The 19,035-nt window shown below is 39.1% G+C and overlaps 1 protein-coding gene across 12 annotated transcripts in view; it reads right to left on the bottom strand.

Annotated features, from left to right (window-relative positions):
- Nucleotides 1-19,035, bottom strand: part of MCF2L2 (MCF.2 cell line derived transforming sequence-like 2) — a 162,585-nt gene that overhangs the window by 36,584 nt on the left and 106,966 nt on the right. For all 12 annotated transcript variants that reach the window (XM_054074842.1, XM_054074843.1, XM_054074839.1 and 9 more), the window contains one exon: nt 1,037-1,103. In XM_054074842.1, the coding sequence (XP_053930817.1) occupies nt 1,037-1,103 (67 nt within the window). The remainder of the gene's footprint in view (nt 1-1,036; nt 1,104-19,035) is intronic.

Genomic DNA, 19,035 nt, shown 5'->3' with positions numbered 1-19,035 from the left:
TCTTCCCATGAGTTTCTGATGCTTCTAATTTTCCTCAGAGCTTTAACCCCTGGAAGCTGTGTACACACATTTTTAATCACAAATAGACAAATTACTGGATTAACAAAAAAGATGAAATTAAGTCCTCAGGATTCAAAAGCCATTTTGGTCATGTAGGGGTGGAAACTTAAGTTTGATAGACACATCTTTCTGCTACACAGCTTTGTTCTAAAAGGGTTAGTTTGGATTTATTTGTTTAACTGTGGTATTTAGCTTGATTATTTGGGTGTTTCTTGTAGAAACTGGATTGTGTTTCTTCAATAAAAACTTTGAGAGACGAATATTCTGAGTGCAGATTTTGAACTCAAGAGTAATATATCCATTATCAGAGCCATCAGCTTCCACAGATCAAATCCAATAAAGAAGAAACCACGTGGTTGTAAAAAGAAACTACCCAGTCCTTCAAGTCCCACTCAAATACAAGCATGATTGAGCCCTACTTAGCCTCCACCTTCCCACAGACCAGGGATCTGAGAGTCTCCACCCATGGAGTATGCTGGTATCGTACAAGTTTCAAAAGCTCATGTGTTGTATTTCCAGGGTGAGCTGCTCTTTTCTGTGTTCAGACACTAGATGGGACAATAAAAAAGAGGATGAAGAAGACCTTCCTTTTTCTCAATCATTTTCCAAATCTACATTAACATAAATTTAGTGTCTGGCCCCACGGAAATCAAGGGTGCTGTTTCTCAGGCCTATTGATGACATTTTGAAAAGCCACATTATTAATTATTCCTCTGCCATAACTTTAAGAACCACACAACTTTTATCATTCTGTGGGCTGGTGTCAGAAAAGGTGCCTCTTCCTTTAAGCACTGAAGAGAGATGTGCAAAACATCCTTCTCATTTTCCCTCCCCAAGACTGAGCTATCTTGCTAACAGAGCCTGTGTACTCTAAACACGAGGTGGGAGGTGAGAATGCTCATCCCATGAAAGATGTGCACCCACAGTGATGACTTAGAGGTTAAGCACCAGAAGTAAATTCAGAAAAGTTTCTTACCTCTATTATACTTTGAAGTTCTTCTACATAAACACGTTCTGTTTCTATCAGCTCATTGATTATGTGGCTAAAACGCAAGATAGGTGGTGAGTTACAGTATTCACTAACAAACAGTTCAACAAAGCACACATGAAAGAAAACATGGTATTCAGTGCATATTCCTGTTTATCCTCTTACTACACAAAAACAAAAACCCTCCAAAGGCCATTTCTCCATCTATCGATATTGTGCCTCATTGATAACTTGAAAGTCCTAACTATAGAATCATAAAATGGTTAGGGTTGGCAGGGACATTAAAGATCCTCTGCTTCCAACTCCCCTGCCACAGGCAGGGACACTTTCCACTATATCAAATTGTTCAAAGCCTCACCAACCTGGCCTTGAATACCTCCAGGGACGGGGCAACCACAGCTTCTCTGGGCAGCCAGTGCCGGTGCCTGGAGTGTGGCCAGCCATAAGCAGCTTGCAACGTGAGGCTAGTAAAGTGTAAGGAACTACCGGCATGCTACTGGCCAGCCAAAGGCATCCTGTGTTTTTGGAGGGTAGCCTCCACACTAAATGACACAGGAGGCGTGTTCTTTTGCAAAAATACACATTTCTGGTATTTTGGTAAAAAGCACTCTGAGAGACCGAAGAAGACAGAAATGTGCTCCTCTGCTGCCTTGTGCCAGAAGCTTGAAGCATTTCAAGGTTGTCTAGAGGAAAATAAAAGGAGTGGAAAGTCACTTCTATTCCTCCTGCTGGGAAGTTTGCTCTGTCTATGTCTGGCTACCTTTTTTTTTAATATATCACACAATAGTCATGATATCAGCCAGACACCATTAACCCTTTATATCATGAACCACATTTATGCTGTTGCACCCGCTGCAAAAGGATTTTGTCATTCGCCACATATTTCAGGATGTCCTTCTGTACATAAATCAATCTTACTTCCAATAAAGCCTCCTTTAACTGGTTTGGCCAGGCATTTGAAAGTAAAATAGCCACATTTCAGGCATCTTGAAACGCAAAAGTACTGACTAAAACTTGACTAGGTTACTCAAAGAGATTCATTGATTTGCTTCAGATTTACCCAGTCTTTTCCAAGACAATATGGGTTTGCAAGCTGGATGAGGACCAGTTTGGTGTCATTGGCTAGTACTGCTTTACAGACCACTGCTTCTGAAACATTATAAATACTGAAAAAACTAGACCTCACCTTCAGCTGACTCAATGTTTTTGTAATGAAATAAATAGGATTTCATAAGTATCTTTCCCTAATGCTTTAAGGTAAGACAAAATTGCAGTGTATCTATCAGAGGACACTAGAAATGGACCAGAGCTCTACCCTGCACAGTCAGGAGTCCTGACTCCACAGTGATGAATCTCCACATTGATCTCAACTGAGATATTTATGCACAGGGAAGATGCATCTAGCAACAGGGAGAAATTTATATCACCTTTCATGATTACGCAATGCTATTGAACAAACACAGGGGCAAAGTTATTCTGCAGTACTACTCATAAAACCAAGTCAGACTCTAACCCATGTATGACCTGTCCACGTTTCCCTTAATTTGCACACCTTTGAGCCGGAAACTATGTTTGGAGTATGCTCAAAGTACTAGATTACTCCTCAAGAGATAGACATACGCATACGTCACTTCAATACACCTTCATGAGAGTTGCACAGTCAATGGCCATTTGTCCAAAAATTATTTCACAATCATTAGCACTTGCTTTTACAGCTGACCAAAACAAATAAAACTTGTACGGTTAAATATGCCTTTCCTTTCAACACCTATTGAAGCTACTGTACAGACTAGATGCAAAGCGGGAACAGGCAGATTGCTGCAGTTCTAGCATCACTGCCACTTCACTTAAAATAGATCAAGAGGACAACACACAACTTGTTTCTCGAGTCAAAAACTTCATCTGGCTATCAAATTGAACTAACATACCTCATCAAGCTCAAGCCACTAGAGGTTATGAAGCTACAACACAAACGCTAGTGGCAGAAACTTGTTGAATCAAACAGATGTTTGATGGTCTCTATCTACTTCAAACTAAGTAGTTCAAATTATATTTGTCACTATCAGCTTCAGTAGAGAAAATTGGAGATTCATTTGTCCAGGTAGGCAGCTAATAGCAGATACAATAAAACAGGCACATGCAAGTGTTATTTCCTATGTGAGTTCAATATTTGCTTTGGCATGACAGTATAGTCATAGAAACTGTGCGTACATCCTACCTGTGCTGTGGTCTCTGCAATGATACACAGAAATATTCTAAGATTTAGCACTCTTCAGAGCCAAAGGATGGTTATATTCTTGGTTTCCTTGGTAGACCTAAGAACTACTGCTCTGCATTATTTCATTAATTGGAGAACAGGTTTGACACTGTTTAAAAATGTTGTTCCATCTGTTATGTTTCTTTAACTTCAGATTTAACCTAGATTTATTTTAAGGAAACCTCAAATTCTGTTTATTATTTCTGTTCTCCAGATTCAGAAGACCTAACATTTCACGTTACAGCAACTGGAACTTCATGAGGTTTATTTAATGCTCACGATTCACATTTCCAAAGAGCTGCTGCACTGTTTAAAAAAACATAACAGAGCAGGTATGACAAAGTCATCAGAGAGACTTAATGTTTCAAAGTTTTAAATGAATCTTTAAGTTCCTCTTACTCTTCATTTACCTGCAAACAAGACACAGATCTTCCAGATAATATTCATTCTATTATCTAACAGATTACATCAGGACTGACTCTGAAGCAAATCCAACACTTATCTGACAATTATACCTGAAAAGCAAATTATTAGTTCATAGGTTTCCTAGTAACTGTCATAGACAAACAACAGTGTGGTGCCTGTCAAAAGTACAACTCAAAGTAATTCAGTAAGAAGAACAGAGGCCTTAGGGATATTTTACTATCCAGCCTTCCATGAAAGATGAAGCAAAATTTGATTATTTTAATCTTTTCTGAATCCTAGTTTAACATAGAATACTACCTCTATACCTTGTATACATAGAATACTACTCTTCAAAAAGTCTGAGTTTTTAAATTGATTTACTAATCCTGATTTTGTTTGGAAATATGGTCCATTCAGGGCATCAAAAAAAACCCAAACAAATCATATTGAGGAATGTTTCCTGAGAAGAAGTTCTGGGGACTCTTAAGATACTGCCATTGTAGTTACAGGGTTGTCATAAAATCTAATACAATTCTTTAAGAAGATTTGGTTTTATTATTTAACTTAATTCTAGATGTAGATTTATATTGAGAGTAAACGCTTTAGCCTACTGTTATGAAAAACTTACGTAACTAACTCTTTCAGTGCTCAGAAAGGTCATGTTAGCCATTTTATCATCTCAGTTTCAATGATAATGGAACAGAGACAAAATCATGATAGTATTCCTTCAGCTCCTGGGTACAGCTCAAGAGCTTCATATCTCTAAACCCTGAGTCTGTACATAAAGGGTAATCATTTTCCAATACTTCTCTACAGTGAGATAGCAAGATTTGCTGCCTAAATAAGACTTTTACTGCTTGGTGTTTTTTTTTTTTTAGGCGGGGGGTTGTTGTTTTTTATTTTTAACCCTAGTCTTCTTCCAATCACAAGCAATATTCACATGAGGGGAAAAAAAAAAAAAAGAGAGACATTTAACCAAACATCTAGCATCTGATTCAGTGCACATGCTTTAGAGCTGTTTTTACGCTTGCCTCTTAGTACCCTTGTCCAAGTACATCTCTGGGAATTCCTACTCGGAACACAGGAGCTGTATGTGTAAGCCTCCTACTGTCCCTAAAACAGAATACCTCTCATGCTTTTGCAGAGCTGGCAGGTGCAAAATTTATTCCCAAGACTGCCACTGTTGAAAGTATTGCATAATATAATTTATACATCTATCTATCTCTGCCCATCCCACAGTCTCCAGATGTTCTTTTACACGATTACAACACTATTCTTCTGAAACTGTTACACTCTATTTCTTCCTTTAACAGGGTCAGTGATACAGCAGCCACCAGGAACACTCTGTAACTTACCTGAATTGCTCTCTAAATAACATCCACAGCAGCAAAATCTCAAACATTAAAGGTTGTTGCACATGAATCACTCTCTTGTCAAACTGTTAACAATATAAAGCTGTGCACTTGGCCCAAGGCCTTCCACAGACCTTAGAACTGCCCTGGCATAGATGTAATTTAAGAGCAGTAAATTAAAGAGCTACCTAACTGTGTCTTGCTGCTGCAGAGAAAAGCACTGAGAGGATATAAAGGAGACACTTTTACGGTCACTGTGTGAGAACGCTAGGTCAGTAAATGATGCAGTAGAGAGCTTACTATATGACACAAGGCATTTAATAGCACTTGAGATACCCTAACAGCCTAGAAAACTGGTAGTGACGTCACTTGATTTACAACAAGTCGTGAGCAGTGAAATGTGAAATGTTCACCTCTTCCAAGCTGTCACAGGGCAGTGAGAGGAACTTGGTTCTCACATGGAGCCAGTTTCCACCTGAAATGACTCCTAGCTTTGAGAGGCACTGCAGTGCCAGCACAATAAGGATGGTAAGATAGAAGTAATAGTAAAATTATTTCTACTTTGTCCTTAGTGCTCTGACCTCTGGCAAGTCGGTCATGCCACGTTGAAGTGAATGAAAAAAAAAAAGATTGCATAAAGGATTCTTTCCAACAGGGATGAGAATGTGGAAGTGGGCAGGACATGAGAGCATCAGGAAGAGACTTGGAGAAGGATGCTGAAACAAGGCGACAAACATTATTTCAATTGTTATTAGCCAAGGTTATAAGTTAAACCTTAGAACTGAAGCAAATGCTGGTATTAATTAGCGCCCTTCCTTTGTAGTGGTGCTTTTTTCTATCTGTCACTGCCTGTGCTGACACTTAGACCAAATGCAGCTATTCATACTGCTTCAGACTGTGAAAATAGCAACTAGCAATGTTGTTAACCAAATATATAATAATAGCGCACTGCATTACCATGTTGCCATTTTTCAACAGGTATTTCTATGAGCTGGCTTCTTCTGATAACAGAAAGCATGCTACTAGGAAGGTTCCCATCACAATAACAACAGAGAATACATGTACCAGTCTATTATATATAATTAAATCTTCCTCCTTCCTTATTCCTTAACAACAGGAGAAAATGATAAAAATCAAATGGCTGTCCAAGGTCCCCAGGTGTGTCAGGTCATTCTCCAGGTCTGTATCACAATAATTCTGGTAAGAGCAGTGTCAGATGGTTTCTCTGACATGATACGTGCTACCTTAAAACCTCCTATCAAATATAATGAAATGTTAAGCAGGACCACTGTCTAGAGACTACTCAACCTATTAACATCTCCTCTAACTAAATCTCAATGGCTTTTTGCTCGTGCCGTTACTATTTGTGCACTCTGCTCAGATGGCGACATAAAAATAATTTTTGTTTCTGTACTCAGTGGAATTTATTAAATTAATATAAATAAAATAAATACCACATTTATAAATATATCTAACTTAGGTAGAGATCGACTTAAATTGAAAGCACTGCTCTTTTAATAACTGAGGCTTCAAAAACAAGAGAAAAGCCTGAACAGACCTGTGCACAGCACAATGGATACATACACTTGGAATAAACGTCAACATTGGATGGAGTCGGACATAAGAGAAGTGAGAGAGAAAAAATTACTGGCTTGCAAAAATAAATGCAGTGATAAAGACCTTCTCAGCTGAGCACTCTGGCAGGTCTTAAGTGAGGCCAAGTTTCTATTTTTGAATGTAAATAAAATATAATTAAATTATATTTTTCTCAATGGCATCTACTTTGTAGGTAGTTAATGGTGACAATCTCACTGTCCCAGAGGAGGTAGAATCAGCAACAAATAGCACATCCAGTTTTGAATTAGAAATTACTATAAGAAATTCTAAGACTGGTCTAATCTTAAAATCTTGAAATTATCTCTGTGCTACGGAATCAGAAGAAATGACAGTATGTTAGCTGCTGCATACGGGAAACTTCCATTCATCTACATAATTGCTTTTAAAAGGAAGTTTTTTCCATTTCTCACAGTCCTAAAAGTGCCTTTCCCAACTGAAAGGTATTCTCAGCTGAGATTGTGTAACAGCTCTAGTGAAATTTAACTAATGACTCAGTTGCTGTACTTTACCTCCTGAAGTGGAATAATAGATCATTCTGGACCTAAGAACATTTGTTTGAATGGAACTTTATATTTTTTAGTTGATATAGAAAACATTTCTGATTTCTCTGCCACACATTTTTTTTTTCTTCCAAATGAAAGAGGCCAATGCCTTTGAAGAACACCGATTGTACTGAAAGCACATTTCATGGCTGCAAGTGAAATGAACTTCAACTAACTAGCTTTGAGAAATGTAAGGATTTGGATAGTAATCTCTGTCTCATCTGAAAATTAGCACCTCTTATTGAAGATATTGTAATTGCCTGCCTAGGTGATCCTATTCTGCTGCAATGTCAAATGGATTTGCTCAAGTTATCATGGAAGTTCTTCTGACCAGAAGGACTGTATCTTTGTTAGAAATATATTTCACTACCAAAGTCACCATTTCTAATATTTTGCTGCTTCTTAAATGATCTGATCTCTCATATATAAGGATTTGTCCCACATTTATTGTTCCCAAAACAAATGACCTTGGGGAAATATTTTTATATATCTTAATTAGCTGACCTACATTATAGTAACCAGAACACAGTTGTTAATGGAGAGACAAATTAATTAAATCACCTACAGAGAGGAATAATATGAATAGAGGATTAACACGCTGACAGGAATTATGTCAGCCGTGTACCCACACCAAACTGATGCAGCTCTGTATACAAATCTGAGCTAGCTTTAGACAATGTGGATGCTGCAGACTGGTCCTTTCTGGAGGCCAAAATAACTTGCCAAGTAGCTGTGTAAATATTTGTCAGCTACCCATATTTTTGAACTCGCCATCAGGCCCACCTAGTGATTTTGGTCTTTTAATCTTGCAGCCGCACCACTTCTATTTGATGATAAAGATATATTTAGCTCTGTGGTTTTCTCAGCATCAAGTAACAAATTAGCTAAAAGCAGGTAAATAATTTGTAGACCAAATTTGCTACTAAGGAAACTGCTAATTGGTATCAGTATTGTGTTATACTTTAGTAATTGTAGTACATTGCTTGTAGATAGTAATCCATACAAGCTACTACACAAAACCACTTCTAAAATATCTGCATGTAATTGAGACATTGCAGGTCAACAGGCCGCTCCCATACCGTGGAGACTTCTTAGCATTGTTTGCTTGCTTGGGGTTGCTTGAGGTTATAAGTATTTACATACAGGCCACAGAATTAACTTAATTACTCAAATTTCACCATTTTTCTTCAGAAATACTATCCCATCAAAAGCAAACCTTCTGATTTCTTCAGACCAGGCAGATCTAGTACAGCTGGATCTTTTATTTACTACATCAAATTAATTGCATAAAGGACTTAAGGTGAGGAAAGGGGAGAAAGAAATTGTTTTTCACTACGCTTGCCTAAGAGTGGATTTGATCTGCTACACTGAAATCCTTATGGGCACTCATGTTTACCAGCCAATGAAGGAAGTTCACTGCTTTTTAAAACATAATAACATAAATACAGACACATACGTATAAAAACTAAATAAAGGTTATTAATATACTCATATTGAGATTTATTAAGATTGATATTGAGATTTATATGTGTTTGTAACTAGTCAGAACTTGAACGTACAGTCATAGACTATATTCAAAACATAAGACCTCTAAAATAAAGTGCTCTAGATTTTTCATATCCTATCACTGTGGGAAATTCACAGGGTTCCTGTGACCTGGAAACCATTTCCTTCCTGGATGCTTTTTTATTAACAGTTGGATATGGAGCAGGTAAAAGATGCCTAGATAAGTAATAGGTTCTGACTTTTGTAAAAACTCTTTAACAGATTTCTTCTATGCTCGGTCTGACTTTTAAGACAGAAACTACTTTTAGTTTACAGGTACTATATTTTTTCCATTCCTTTGTAGATACGATATAATGATATCCAAATACAAGTTGACCTAATTCAGCAAGAAATCTGATAAAAGCTGACAGTGCGGTGGATTTTCCCACACAGAACGGTTAAGCATGGTGTTTGAAAAGGGGCTTTTTAAATAAAAGTGAAAGTTACAGTGGTAAAACCCCAAACTTTACAAATAGATAAGACTGAAGAAACGAAACTGAAAAGTAGGTTAAAAGAAGCTTAATGGGAACTTTATATAGAGAATTTGTATTGATTACTAGAGGTCAGGCTCTAAGAAATCCAAAGCATGCCCACAGCCTCTTTCCAAAATTCTGCCTACTTTCAGGTGTGCATCCTTGCTGAGCTGGTGTGGCAGAGAAGGATTTAGGCACATGTGATTCTGCTCTGTACAGATTCCTGCCCCAGCTAATCTCTTAAGCCAGAGCACCTCTATTAGGTGGTCCAACTAACATTGCTCATGTCTGTGCTACTCATTCATTTTCATTTGGTCCCTGCAAGGACTTCTTGTGCTGTGCAGAGCCATTTGAGATTGGGATAGAGAAGCTAAACACAAAACTATTATTCACTTCATGCAAGTGCAACAGAAATACTACTCAGAAGGGCCCACTGCTGAAGGAACAGAAGAGCTCTGGTGGTTTTGAGCCTTGCAGCAGACCTGCTCTTGACGGTTTTGTTCTGCAAGACTTTGGAAGGCCATTTGGATAGAATGAGGAATTAGTTTTCTTTTTAAAATTAGTAATAACTGATTTTACAGACCGACCTAAGTTTATGTCGCAAAGGACAGACCAGAGAAGTGCAGATTGCACTTGGAAGGGAGGGGATAGATTTGATGGAGATGCCTAGTTCCTGTGTGTGTTTGTATTTTGGTCTGAAATAAGATCCTAAGGAAACTCCAGCCTGCAAAATCTGCTTCTCCCTATAACGGGACACAGCATTGTGCCAGATTTAAAGTCTACGGTCTTTCTGCCTGAGCTTTGATAGTTTTCTTGGATATACTCTGCTTTTAAATGTCCTCAAGAGTCAGTGTTCTGTGGGGTGTGGGGAAATAAACCAGGTGCCAGTTACATGACAATGGGAATGGAATAGGGAAAGAAAATCTTGAAAAGCTAAAATGGAGTTTATGGGAGCAGCTGGGACACATATTCTGCTCTAGTTAATCTCTCCTTGGCATGTTTACATCAGTAAGTAAGTCGTGAACTGCAGTGCTGAGGAGCAAACACAGCCTTTTTGTGTGTGTCTCACGCTTTCTCCACAGCAGTAATCCCCTGGGCAGAGGGACAGGCAAGGATCACCCTGCCTGCAGCCACACACTCCACCTAGCAGCAACTGGGAATCACAACTCTTAGCAATATCCATATCCATTTATTACACTATACTTGTACCCCTCTCTAGCACACCTCCAGAATGCAGCTTGCAAAATTTTATGATAAACTTAGAGAAAGCGGGAGAGACTGTCAGAATATATACTGAACTTAAAAAGTAGCTTTAGAGAACTGCAGGATAGATTTCAGCTGGAGAATGTGTTGAAAGTGCCACTTTAAACTCTCACAATTGCAGACTGCAATAAAATGGGACAATATTACTCAGTATTTGGGTAAAAGTATCACTCCTGTTTCTCATGTTTTTCTCTAAGCTGCTGCTAATGGCACACATCCAAGATAATGCAATGGGACAGACAGATTTGTAGGCTCATCAGGACTGCTGTTCCTCTGCTTTTTCCCTGGAAAAAATAGGAAGCTCAGTTTATCAATTTCAGTGGCTGTTACAGATTTTACACAAGTCTTGCCTATGTGGGAAATGTCTAGCTTGCCACTTCAGTGTTCATGGTTAGAATTGGGGCTGGGCGCAATGTCAACGATGACTGGAAGAGGTAAGAGCATGCCACATGGGGCAGAGCTATTACAGCAGCTGGAGCTTTTGGTGTCCCCTGTCCGTGCAGTAAGTCTGGTCTGAGAGTACCAGTGGGGGAGCCAGCAAAGACAAACAGAATCTGTGCATTTTTAACAAGAACAACATGCTCACTGCCACATTATTTAGCTCTAAATCATGTCAGATGCTATAAAGGCAAGATTGTCTATAGTAGTTTGTCCCAAATGGCTGTTGACTAGGGAACAGCATTTGAAGACAGGTTTGCAATAACTACAAATGCAAATAAGCATCAGTGCCCTCAAACTAGAGGCTACAGAGGAAGATCAGCAGTGGTTTACTGAATAAACTCCATATGCACAGAAAGTTTGCAGAGTCTGCAGGGGATCTACTTAACAGACAAGTGACACTATATAGAACAGAATTCCCGTTTAGACCCATATAAGGAAAGAAGGTTCCTGCTGGATGAAAAAATGTAAGTGTCAGAAGTCCATACAAGCATTCTAAACACGAATAAGTCACAAATCTTCCAAACTTGGTTGTTATATTCCCAGTTAGTAAGCAGCCTGATAAATACAGGAAGTAAAGTCCATGATGAATACTGAACAGTGCAGCAGATAAATCAGTGCTCCATTGCATCACTAGCTACACAGGACTGAGTGATCTCCCATCTGCTGTGCCCTGTTTGCCACTGTCCTGCAAACCATGCAATTATTTAGCTCTGCCCAGTGTGGGTGGAAGTCACTGACGCCCTGATTGGGCAACATGACATGCTCTTTGAGCTGCTGTAAATGACAATGTGAAGTGCTCAGCACCTTCATGAGCTAACTGACACACAGGAGCTGCATGTTTTCAACTTCAGTTTAAAAACAGATTTCAGTGGAACTGGTGTGAATATGCATGGAGAAGACAGTTATGCTTTGGCAGCTCTGTTTGGAGAATTTTACAGCCCAAGAGGCATAACTGCTCCTGGTTTGTTCCAGTGGTTTCTTCTCCTGGAGACTGTGACTGTCCTGCCCTTTAGAGAGAAAGTGGCATCATCTGAACTGCAGTGGTATCAAATCACACCAGTGCCTCTCCTTCTCTCTCCCCATCAATCAGCATGGCAGTGATAGTAGTGCTGAGTAACATCCTCTGCTCCTTGGCTTGTACCTTTGCTGCCTTCACACAAATAGAGAAAGAACAAGGAATGTCAACTCCCTGTGTCAGAGCAAAGCGAGGTTTTTAGGGAGAGATGATATAGCTACAGTTAGGGGAGACATAAACCTAGAAGCTTTCAAGCTCACATATGCTTCTTCAGACAAGATGCATCTAGTTCTAGGCCAGCATAAAGCAGCCTTTATTTGCATATGCTCAACAAACCCTGAGATGGATCAGGGGGCAGGAGAGAGCAGAACTTTACCAAAAGTCCTGGATAGGCTAGCAAGTAGCCATCCAATAGATGATGCAGATTGCCCCCATTGACTATGTGCTTTGCGGAAGCTTCCAATGCCTTTCAGGTGGAGCACACACATTCCTGTGACTCAGAGCAAGACAGAAGATACCTGTGATCTTAATCTGCCCATGTGCCTAGAACAAACCAACCATCCAATATGTGCATGTGGCCAGCTGCATTCCAAGAGCCTGCCAGAGCGAGCAGGCAGTAGAACAACTGCACTGAACACAAGTCGAGGAATTCCTTGGATTTCTGAAGAGTATTAATATAATCTTAGTATCCAGCAGCAAGCAGGTATGACAGATAATAGCAGAAGTGACTGCTTATCTCTCTTGAGATACTTGAATAAGTGCAAATTTTGTAAGAAAGCATATGAATATTGAGAGTGCTTATTTCAACTTTTCTTCACCTCCAGACTCTTCGGCAGCAAGGACTCAAGAACTTCAGGAAGCCTCCAGAACATTCAGTACACCACTATATTATAATAATAAGACTTTATTTTTGTACTGTTCATAATAATTTTCCCAGTTCCCCAAACTATTTGGATATATAGTAGGAATATGTCTTCTCCTGCTATTCTACACACATTTCTATCAGCAGCAAGATCTCCCTACATGGCAGCGTACATTTCACTTCAAAGATCTTCCCAACCCTTTAGGCTGTAATTAGAGTTGTAAGTGTTGGAGCCAATCTGCCCAACAGGGAAACTTCTCTGAAAAGAAAGATTTATAAAAGTTGAAAGAGATGATGGCAAACAAGAAATGGCTAGTGGCTTCTTGAAATTTCTCCTCCTGACTGTTCTTTCACTAAGTCTGATGAAAGAAAACAATTCTCCATGCCTAACAATAAAGTCAAGAACACAGTTTCTCTATTAAAATGTAGGCTTCAAGTTCTTCCCATCTACCAGCTGAAAGTTTTAATAAGTCTAGAAATTAGACTGGAAAGATTCACTGTTGTGGTTCTACTGTAACACTTATGTCTCAACCATTCATCAAAAGTGCTTTATCACAACTGTATTGGAATGTTATGTTATGTTATGTTATGAAATTTGTAACAGCTTGCATATTCACACTGTAGGAAAACCTTTGCAATGGATTCTACTTATGCCATACAAAAGGGGAAACTCATTCCCCCTTTTGGGGTTGTTCAGTCTGGAAAAGAAAAGGCTCTGAGGAGAACTTACCATTGCCTCTCAAAATATAAGGGGGTCTTACGAGAGGGGCTTTTTACAAGGACATGTAGTGACAGGACAAATGGTAACAGCTTTAAATTCAAATAAAGTAGATTTAGACTAGATATAAGGAAGAAATTCTTCACTAAGAGGGCAGTGAGGCACTGACACAGGCTGCCCAGAGAAGCTGGGGTTGCCCCACCCCTGGAGGTGTTCGAGGCCAGCCTGGACGAGGCTTTGAGCAATGTGATCTAGTGGAAGGTGTCCCTGCCCATGGCAGGGAGGTGGAACTGGATGATCTTCAGGTCCATTCCAAACCAAACCATTCTATGATTTGCCTCTTCCTCCTCTAGAAGCTCTGCTTTTTTCGCCAATAGCTAATAAAATCAGTGATCTTAGTTTCTGTCCTGTCATATGCAGCTCTGGTGATTGCAACAAGCACTTGAATACCAAAGCTTTTAGTAGCACTCCCTGAGCTACTAATACTTTTGACATCAGTACACACTTAAATTTAGCAATTCCCAGACCTAATGTCACTGCAGCTTTGCTACTGCTGATTTAGAATAGAGCTCTAGCACAATATTCTCATTCTGAAAATAGCTTTTAATTCTTCACCCAGGGCAGAAGCACTATCCTAACCTAACCACACAGTCTGACGATTCAGTGACATAGTTAGTTATTGTCATCTTCAGAGAGATACACAGACTGCTTTATGAAGCTCCTCAGTCCCTGTTAGATAAATAACACTGAGTGTAGGCCCAATCCATATATTAAGATATACTGGATTTAAAGGATGCTCAAACTTAAATAATATCCAAATCTGCAGTTGGAATCTGTCATTTAAAGGTACGAACACCTTCAGGTATAGAACTGCAGGCAGAACAGTCCAGGATGCGAGTTTGCAAAGCGACAGCTGGCTGCTGGTGTGCAGAAGTGATGCCAGCTGTCCACAGACATTGCCAGCATGTAAAATAAACTTTATGTGCATGTTCAGAGGATAAACAATGAGTTTGGACTGTGTACCTGCTTGGAGACTATTTTGCATGTATACAGAAGTGCTCCATGCAAATATGATAGCTGAGGCTGTCCCGTATTCTTAAACTTGACTCTCTTTCATTTCGGTCCCATAAATGATACCTCAGACTCCAAACCCTAGAGCTGGTCATTCATGAATTCTATTGGAACATAAGTGGAGCTTACAGTCTCATGAGAATTTAATTCAGAATGCAGAGATTATGCTGCTTACGTGACATGCCACATCTGAGGATCAAATCACCAATGCCTTCCAATTTTCCAGCTTACTGTTCAGCAGTAATAGACATGAATGAAAATCAGACACAGGTAACGCTACTGTAACTCCTGTCACTGCCACTGCACATCAGTCGCTTCAATATACCTGTTGCTGTGATCACTATCAAGGCCAGCTGACAATACGTTGATAACACCAACACCACAAGCAAGATCTGGGAGAGCTGTCTCATGAAAAGAGTTAAGCTGTGATCAGAAAGTCCAGAAAGAGATGTGACACTTTCGAGTTTTCAGTGGGAACCACTAATATTAACCAGTAAGGTCTTGCAGCCCTCGTTGTGATGTGGACTAGAAAAATGATGGGTGAACCTTATCTAAAGCAAGTCAACCAGAAAATACTCCTAATTTACAGGAAATCCAGTTTCATATCTGACAAGTATTAATATCAACTCTTTGGATGCAGTTTTTTGATCAGTTTATGCACTCTGTAACAGTGAAGGAACAATTATGCACCTCTGCATGCTCTCTGTCACCTCCATCCTGTCCCCTCCCTCACATTTGACAGTAAGTGTACACCAGCAATTCAAATGCAAAATTAACCTTGCAAAAAGAAAAAAAAGAATTCATACTAGCCGCACAGTTGCAGCTGTACAAGGGATACATATGGACTGCATGGGGTGGGTGTGGGGACAGAAAGAGGACGAAAGGACAACAGGAGCAGCTCTAAATAAGCTTAGACTGATTGTGCAACCATCATCAGAATAGACCTATGAATCAGATTTCCTTTCACAAAATGATACGACAGAACATTTGACCAAATCAACTCCCCATAAAATAAATTGCAAACTATCACAGCAAAATATTTTAAGTTAATGTATATAAGATACTAAGGAGTGCAGTAGTTAGGAGTTCCTGAACTTTGGTCAGCTTGCCAACAACATCAGTACAGGTTGCCTCCAGCCACTTGGGTAAATGAACCAGAAAGGGTTGCCCTGCTGATTTTATCAAAAATGCCAACCATTTAATACTTGTAGTCTAAGTGCAGAGTCACATGATTATGAAAGGCCATCAGATTTCTCATACAAGAAACATCTCATGGATACACAGAAAGATTTGAAAATGCAAACCAAAAGGCTCTCAGATAGAATATAAAAAGAGAGTTAAGAAGGCCACCTGAAAGTAAAGGCAATGAGAGTCCAGAGTTACTGGAATGAAGTGGTTTGGGTTATCAAACAGAACTGTGCTTCTTGATTTAAAAATAATCTTTCATTGATTAAATATTTCCTCTCATTAATCTTAGGCCCGGACTCTGTATATTGAGCTGCACTGGACAACACAACCACCAGGGTACACAGATGCTGTTTGATCATGCTATAGACACCCAGTTGAAATGGATCTATCTACGTGATGAAGAAGGCAGCAGATGGGACAGATATGCCTATCACCACCTCTCTGAGGGCTCCCTGCAGTTTCCTCAGGGCTTCAAAGATAACAAACCTTTGAACCCAATCTCTTTATAAAAATACAGCAGGCTTCCGTGTTACTTTTTCTTTTCTAGAAACAAATGGCCTTAGGGAAATTCCCTCCTACCTTCCTCTCCCACTGAGCAAGAACTGCTAAAAGTACTTTGCCCATACCAAGAGTGGGAAACAATAACATAGAGCAGCTTAACACAAATCTGCAGGAAATGCAATTCACTCCACAAAATTGTAACATCTAGGTTATTTCTCCCTGTTCTGTTGAATCTTATCAATCCATTATTTATGTTGAAATGGGGCCTAAAGACTCCAGCCAGAGCCGAGCCAACTGTGCCAGGTGGCTGTATGCCTACAAGGAATCAGCCTGCCTAAAATCCCATTCCTGCGAGCGTGCAACTGTGTTCTCCTGCATCCATTCTCACCTATCAGTCCTTATGCAAATAAACCGCTTTGCTCTGTAAACAGCCCTGAAGACCTGAGCCTGTGTGCACTGCAGGAGTGCATGACAGTGTGATTAACACACAGGGTAGGTGTTACCTGGGGAAAAACATGTGAGGTGTCCTTTAGAACAGCATGCTTGATAGCACTGTTTCCTTTTTTGTCGGTTTATATATGTAATCTGCTACGCATCTCATCTTCTAAGAAAGCTTTTATCTTAACAGAAGATCTGACTCTAACTGGGTTTGGGTGTTTGTTTGTTTGTTTAAAAAAATAAAGAAAAACAAAGGAGAGAAGACAGTCCATTTTTCATTACTGGAAAATAAAATCACTTAAGTGATACAGATAGAAACTCTCCTACTGTAATTTCTGGTCAGAAGCAGGATGTAGTCAGCTTACATCACTGCTACAGGTGCCTCTTTTAAATCGGGGGAAATTCAGATCAACCAAGATGGGAAATTAGTGAGCACAAAGGAAAGGTTCTAATCCTTTGAGCAGGTGTCACTTTTCAGCAGAAAAGTGGGCACAACTATAAGACAAACTTAGCCACAGCAAGCTAAGACTATTTGTAGTGCTGATGAGAAGCAGACACTATTGTTCAATAATTTAAATAATCTCTGACTTTGCTTGCTATGGAGCTAGTTCTTACAATCTTGTAATCAAATCTCAACCATGTTTCCCCATCCACACATCTTAAATTTCAAACGTATCTCTTGATTTTGAAAATGGGACTCCTCGAAGCTGTATTTCCTGGAAACTGCATTATCAAGACTCAGATAACACAGAAATATTTTGGTTTTAAATTTTAAATATCTTTGGACAAAATCTTTTGGATTTGACTTTGAACGGCTCAGAGTTGAGATTTTTCCTGCTTGTGTTTGGTAAGCTTGCCTGCATATTACAAATACTAAGTTAAATTAGAATGCTTGTAGTCACATTTGGTAAAAGCATAAGTGAATCGTGGTTTGAGGTTTTTTTACAGTTAGTTGTGGAAGGAAGAATCTAGCTGCTACTCCTTTTTTTCTCTCTGGTTTACCAATTTCAACCGAAAATGAAAACAGGAAAAACTGGTATCACCAGCCAAGGAAACAGTTCTCTCAGTTTTTAAGGTATCTATAATTGAGAGTTTCTTATTCTGAAAGGGACCATTTTATCACTGATAAAATGCCCAAATGGGATGACACCTAAAATGAAGAATGAACTTGTGAAAAAAAAACCAACCAACCCAACCCCTCAACTGTGAATTTGGGAAGGAATCAGCAGTTATCATTTTGGTAAGAAAAATTAATCATGCTTTGTTTATAAGGTTATTTCTACAGTTATTTAAACACTGCTTAGATAACATGCCAAATTTACACAATGATCTACAAACTTCTCATGGTACGGTGAACTGTAAAGAATTATATTTTGTCTTACGGCACTACTGAACAAAGAGAAAACTGCTATAAAGCGTTCAATCATATTAAGACATACAACAGGAGAAAGGAGAGATTAAGTGAAAAATTCCTTAGGCCTGGAAGTTTCCCGAAACAAAATCTGTATTACAGTACAACACATCCTTCTATGGGATTGTGAACTGCTTAGGTTCTACCCTTGCTCTTTTGTTTGGTGACTTTAACAACAGTATTCTTCTCCCTAATTTTCTCTCTTGTGTGTAAAAAGAAAACAATTCGTCACCTCACAAAGATGTCAGATTTATGGTTGTAAAGTGACACATAGACACTAATTGTCATGATATGCAACAGTTAAATTTCTGTGAAGTCAATGATGAGGTCAGGAATGATTCAGATCAGTCAGAGTCACGTGAAAGAATGGGAGATACACAATGGACTTGCGTTTGATTAACGTTCAGTAAGAAATCCCAGATCTTTAATAAACCATACAGGGCACAGTGTTATAGTGACTTTTCAAATCAATTTGAATGAGTTTTTTTTAACCTAGTTTTTCTCTTTACAAAAGTTTAAAGAAAGTATGTTCATAGTGCTTACCTTGGCTTGTGTTTTAAATACTTCCATCTTGGAATACTAGCCAAGGAAACTGATTTATTGCTGATGTACTTTAATGAATCAAGCACTCCCCTCAAGATGATCCAAATAAGTCACCAAGTTTTGTGGGTAACGTAGAAACGAAAGAAAGCCAAAATCCACTCTTCCTCTTTCTCCTTCCTCTGGAGGTTTTCAACAAGAAAGTGAAATAAACCAGTTTCACTGTGACCTACAGGCTAAGTGCCCCGCTCTAAGATGTTCTGTAGCACCTCAGAGACTTTGAGCAACGATTAGCTGACTTTTTGTCGTGTCCTTTAAGATATTTTTAAGACAGAAGTAAGTTTGAAC

Source organism: Cuculus canorus, chromosome 9, assembly GCF_017976375.1.
Source record: "Cuculus canorus isolate bCucCan1 chromosome 9, bCucCan1.pri, whole genome shotgun sequence".
Classification (NCBI taxonomy): Eukaryota; Metazoa; Chordata; class Aves; order Cuculiformes; family Cuculidae; genus Cuculus; species Cuculus canorus.
The sequence above is the reverse complement of the archived record's forward strand: the minus strand, read 5'-3'. Positions and strand labels throughout refer to the sequence as shown.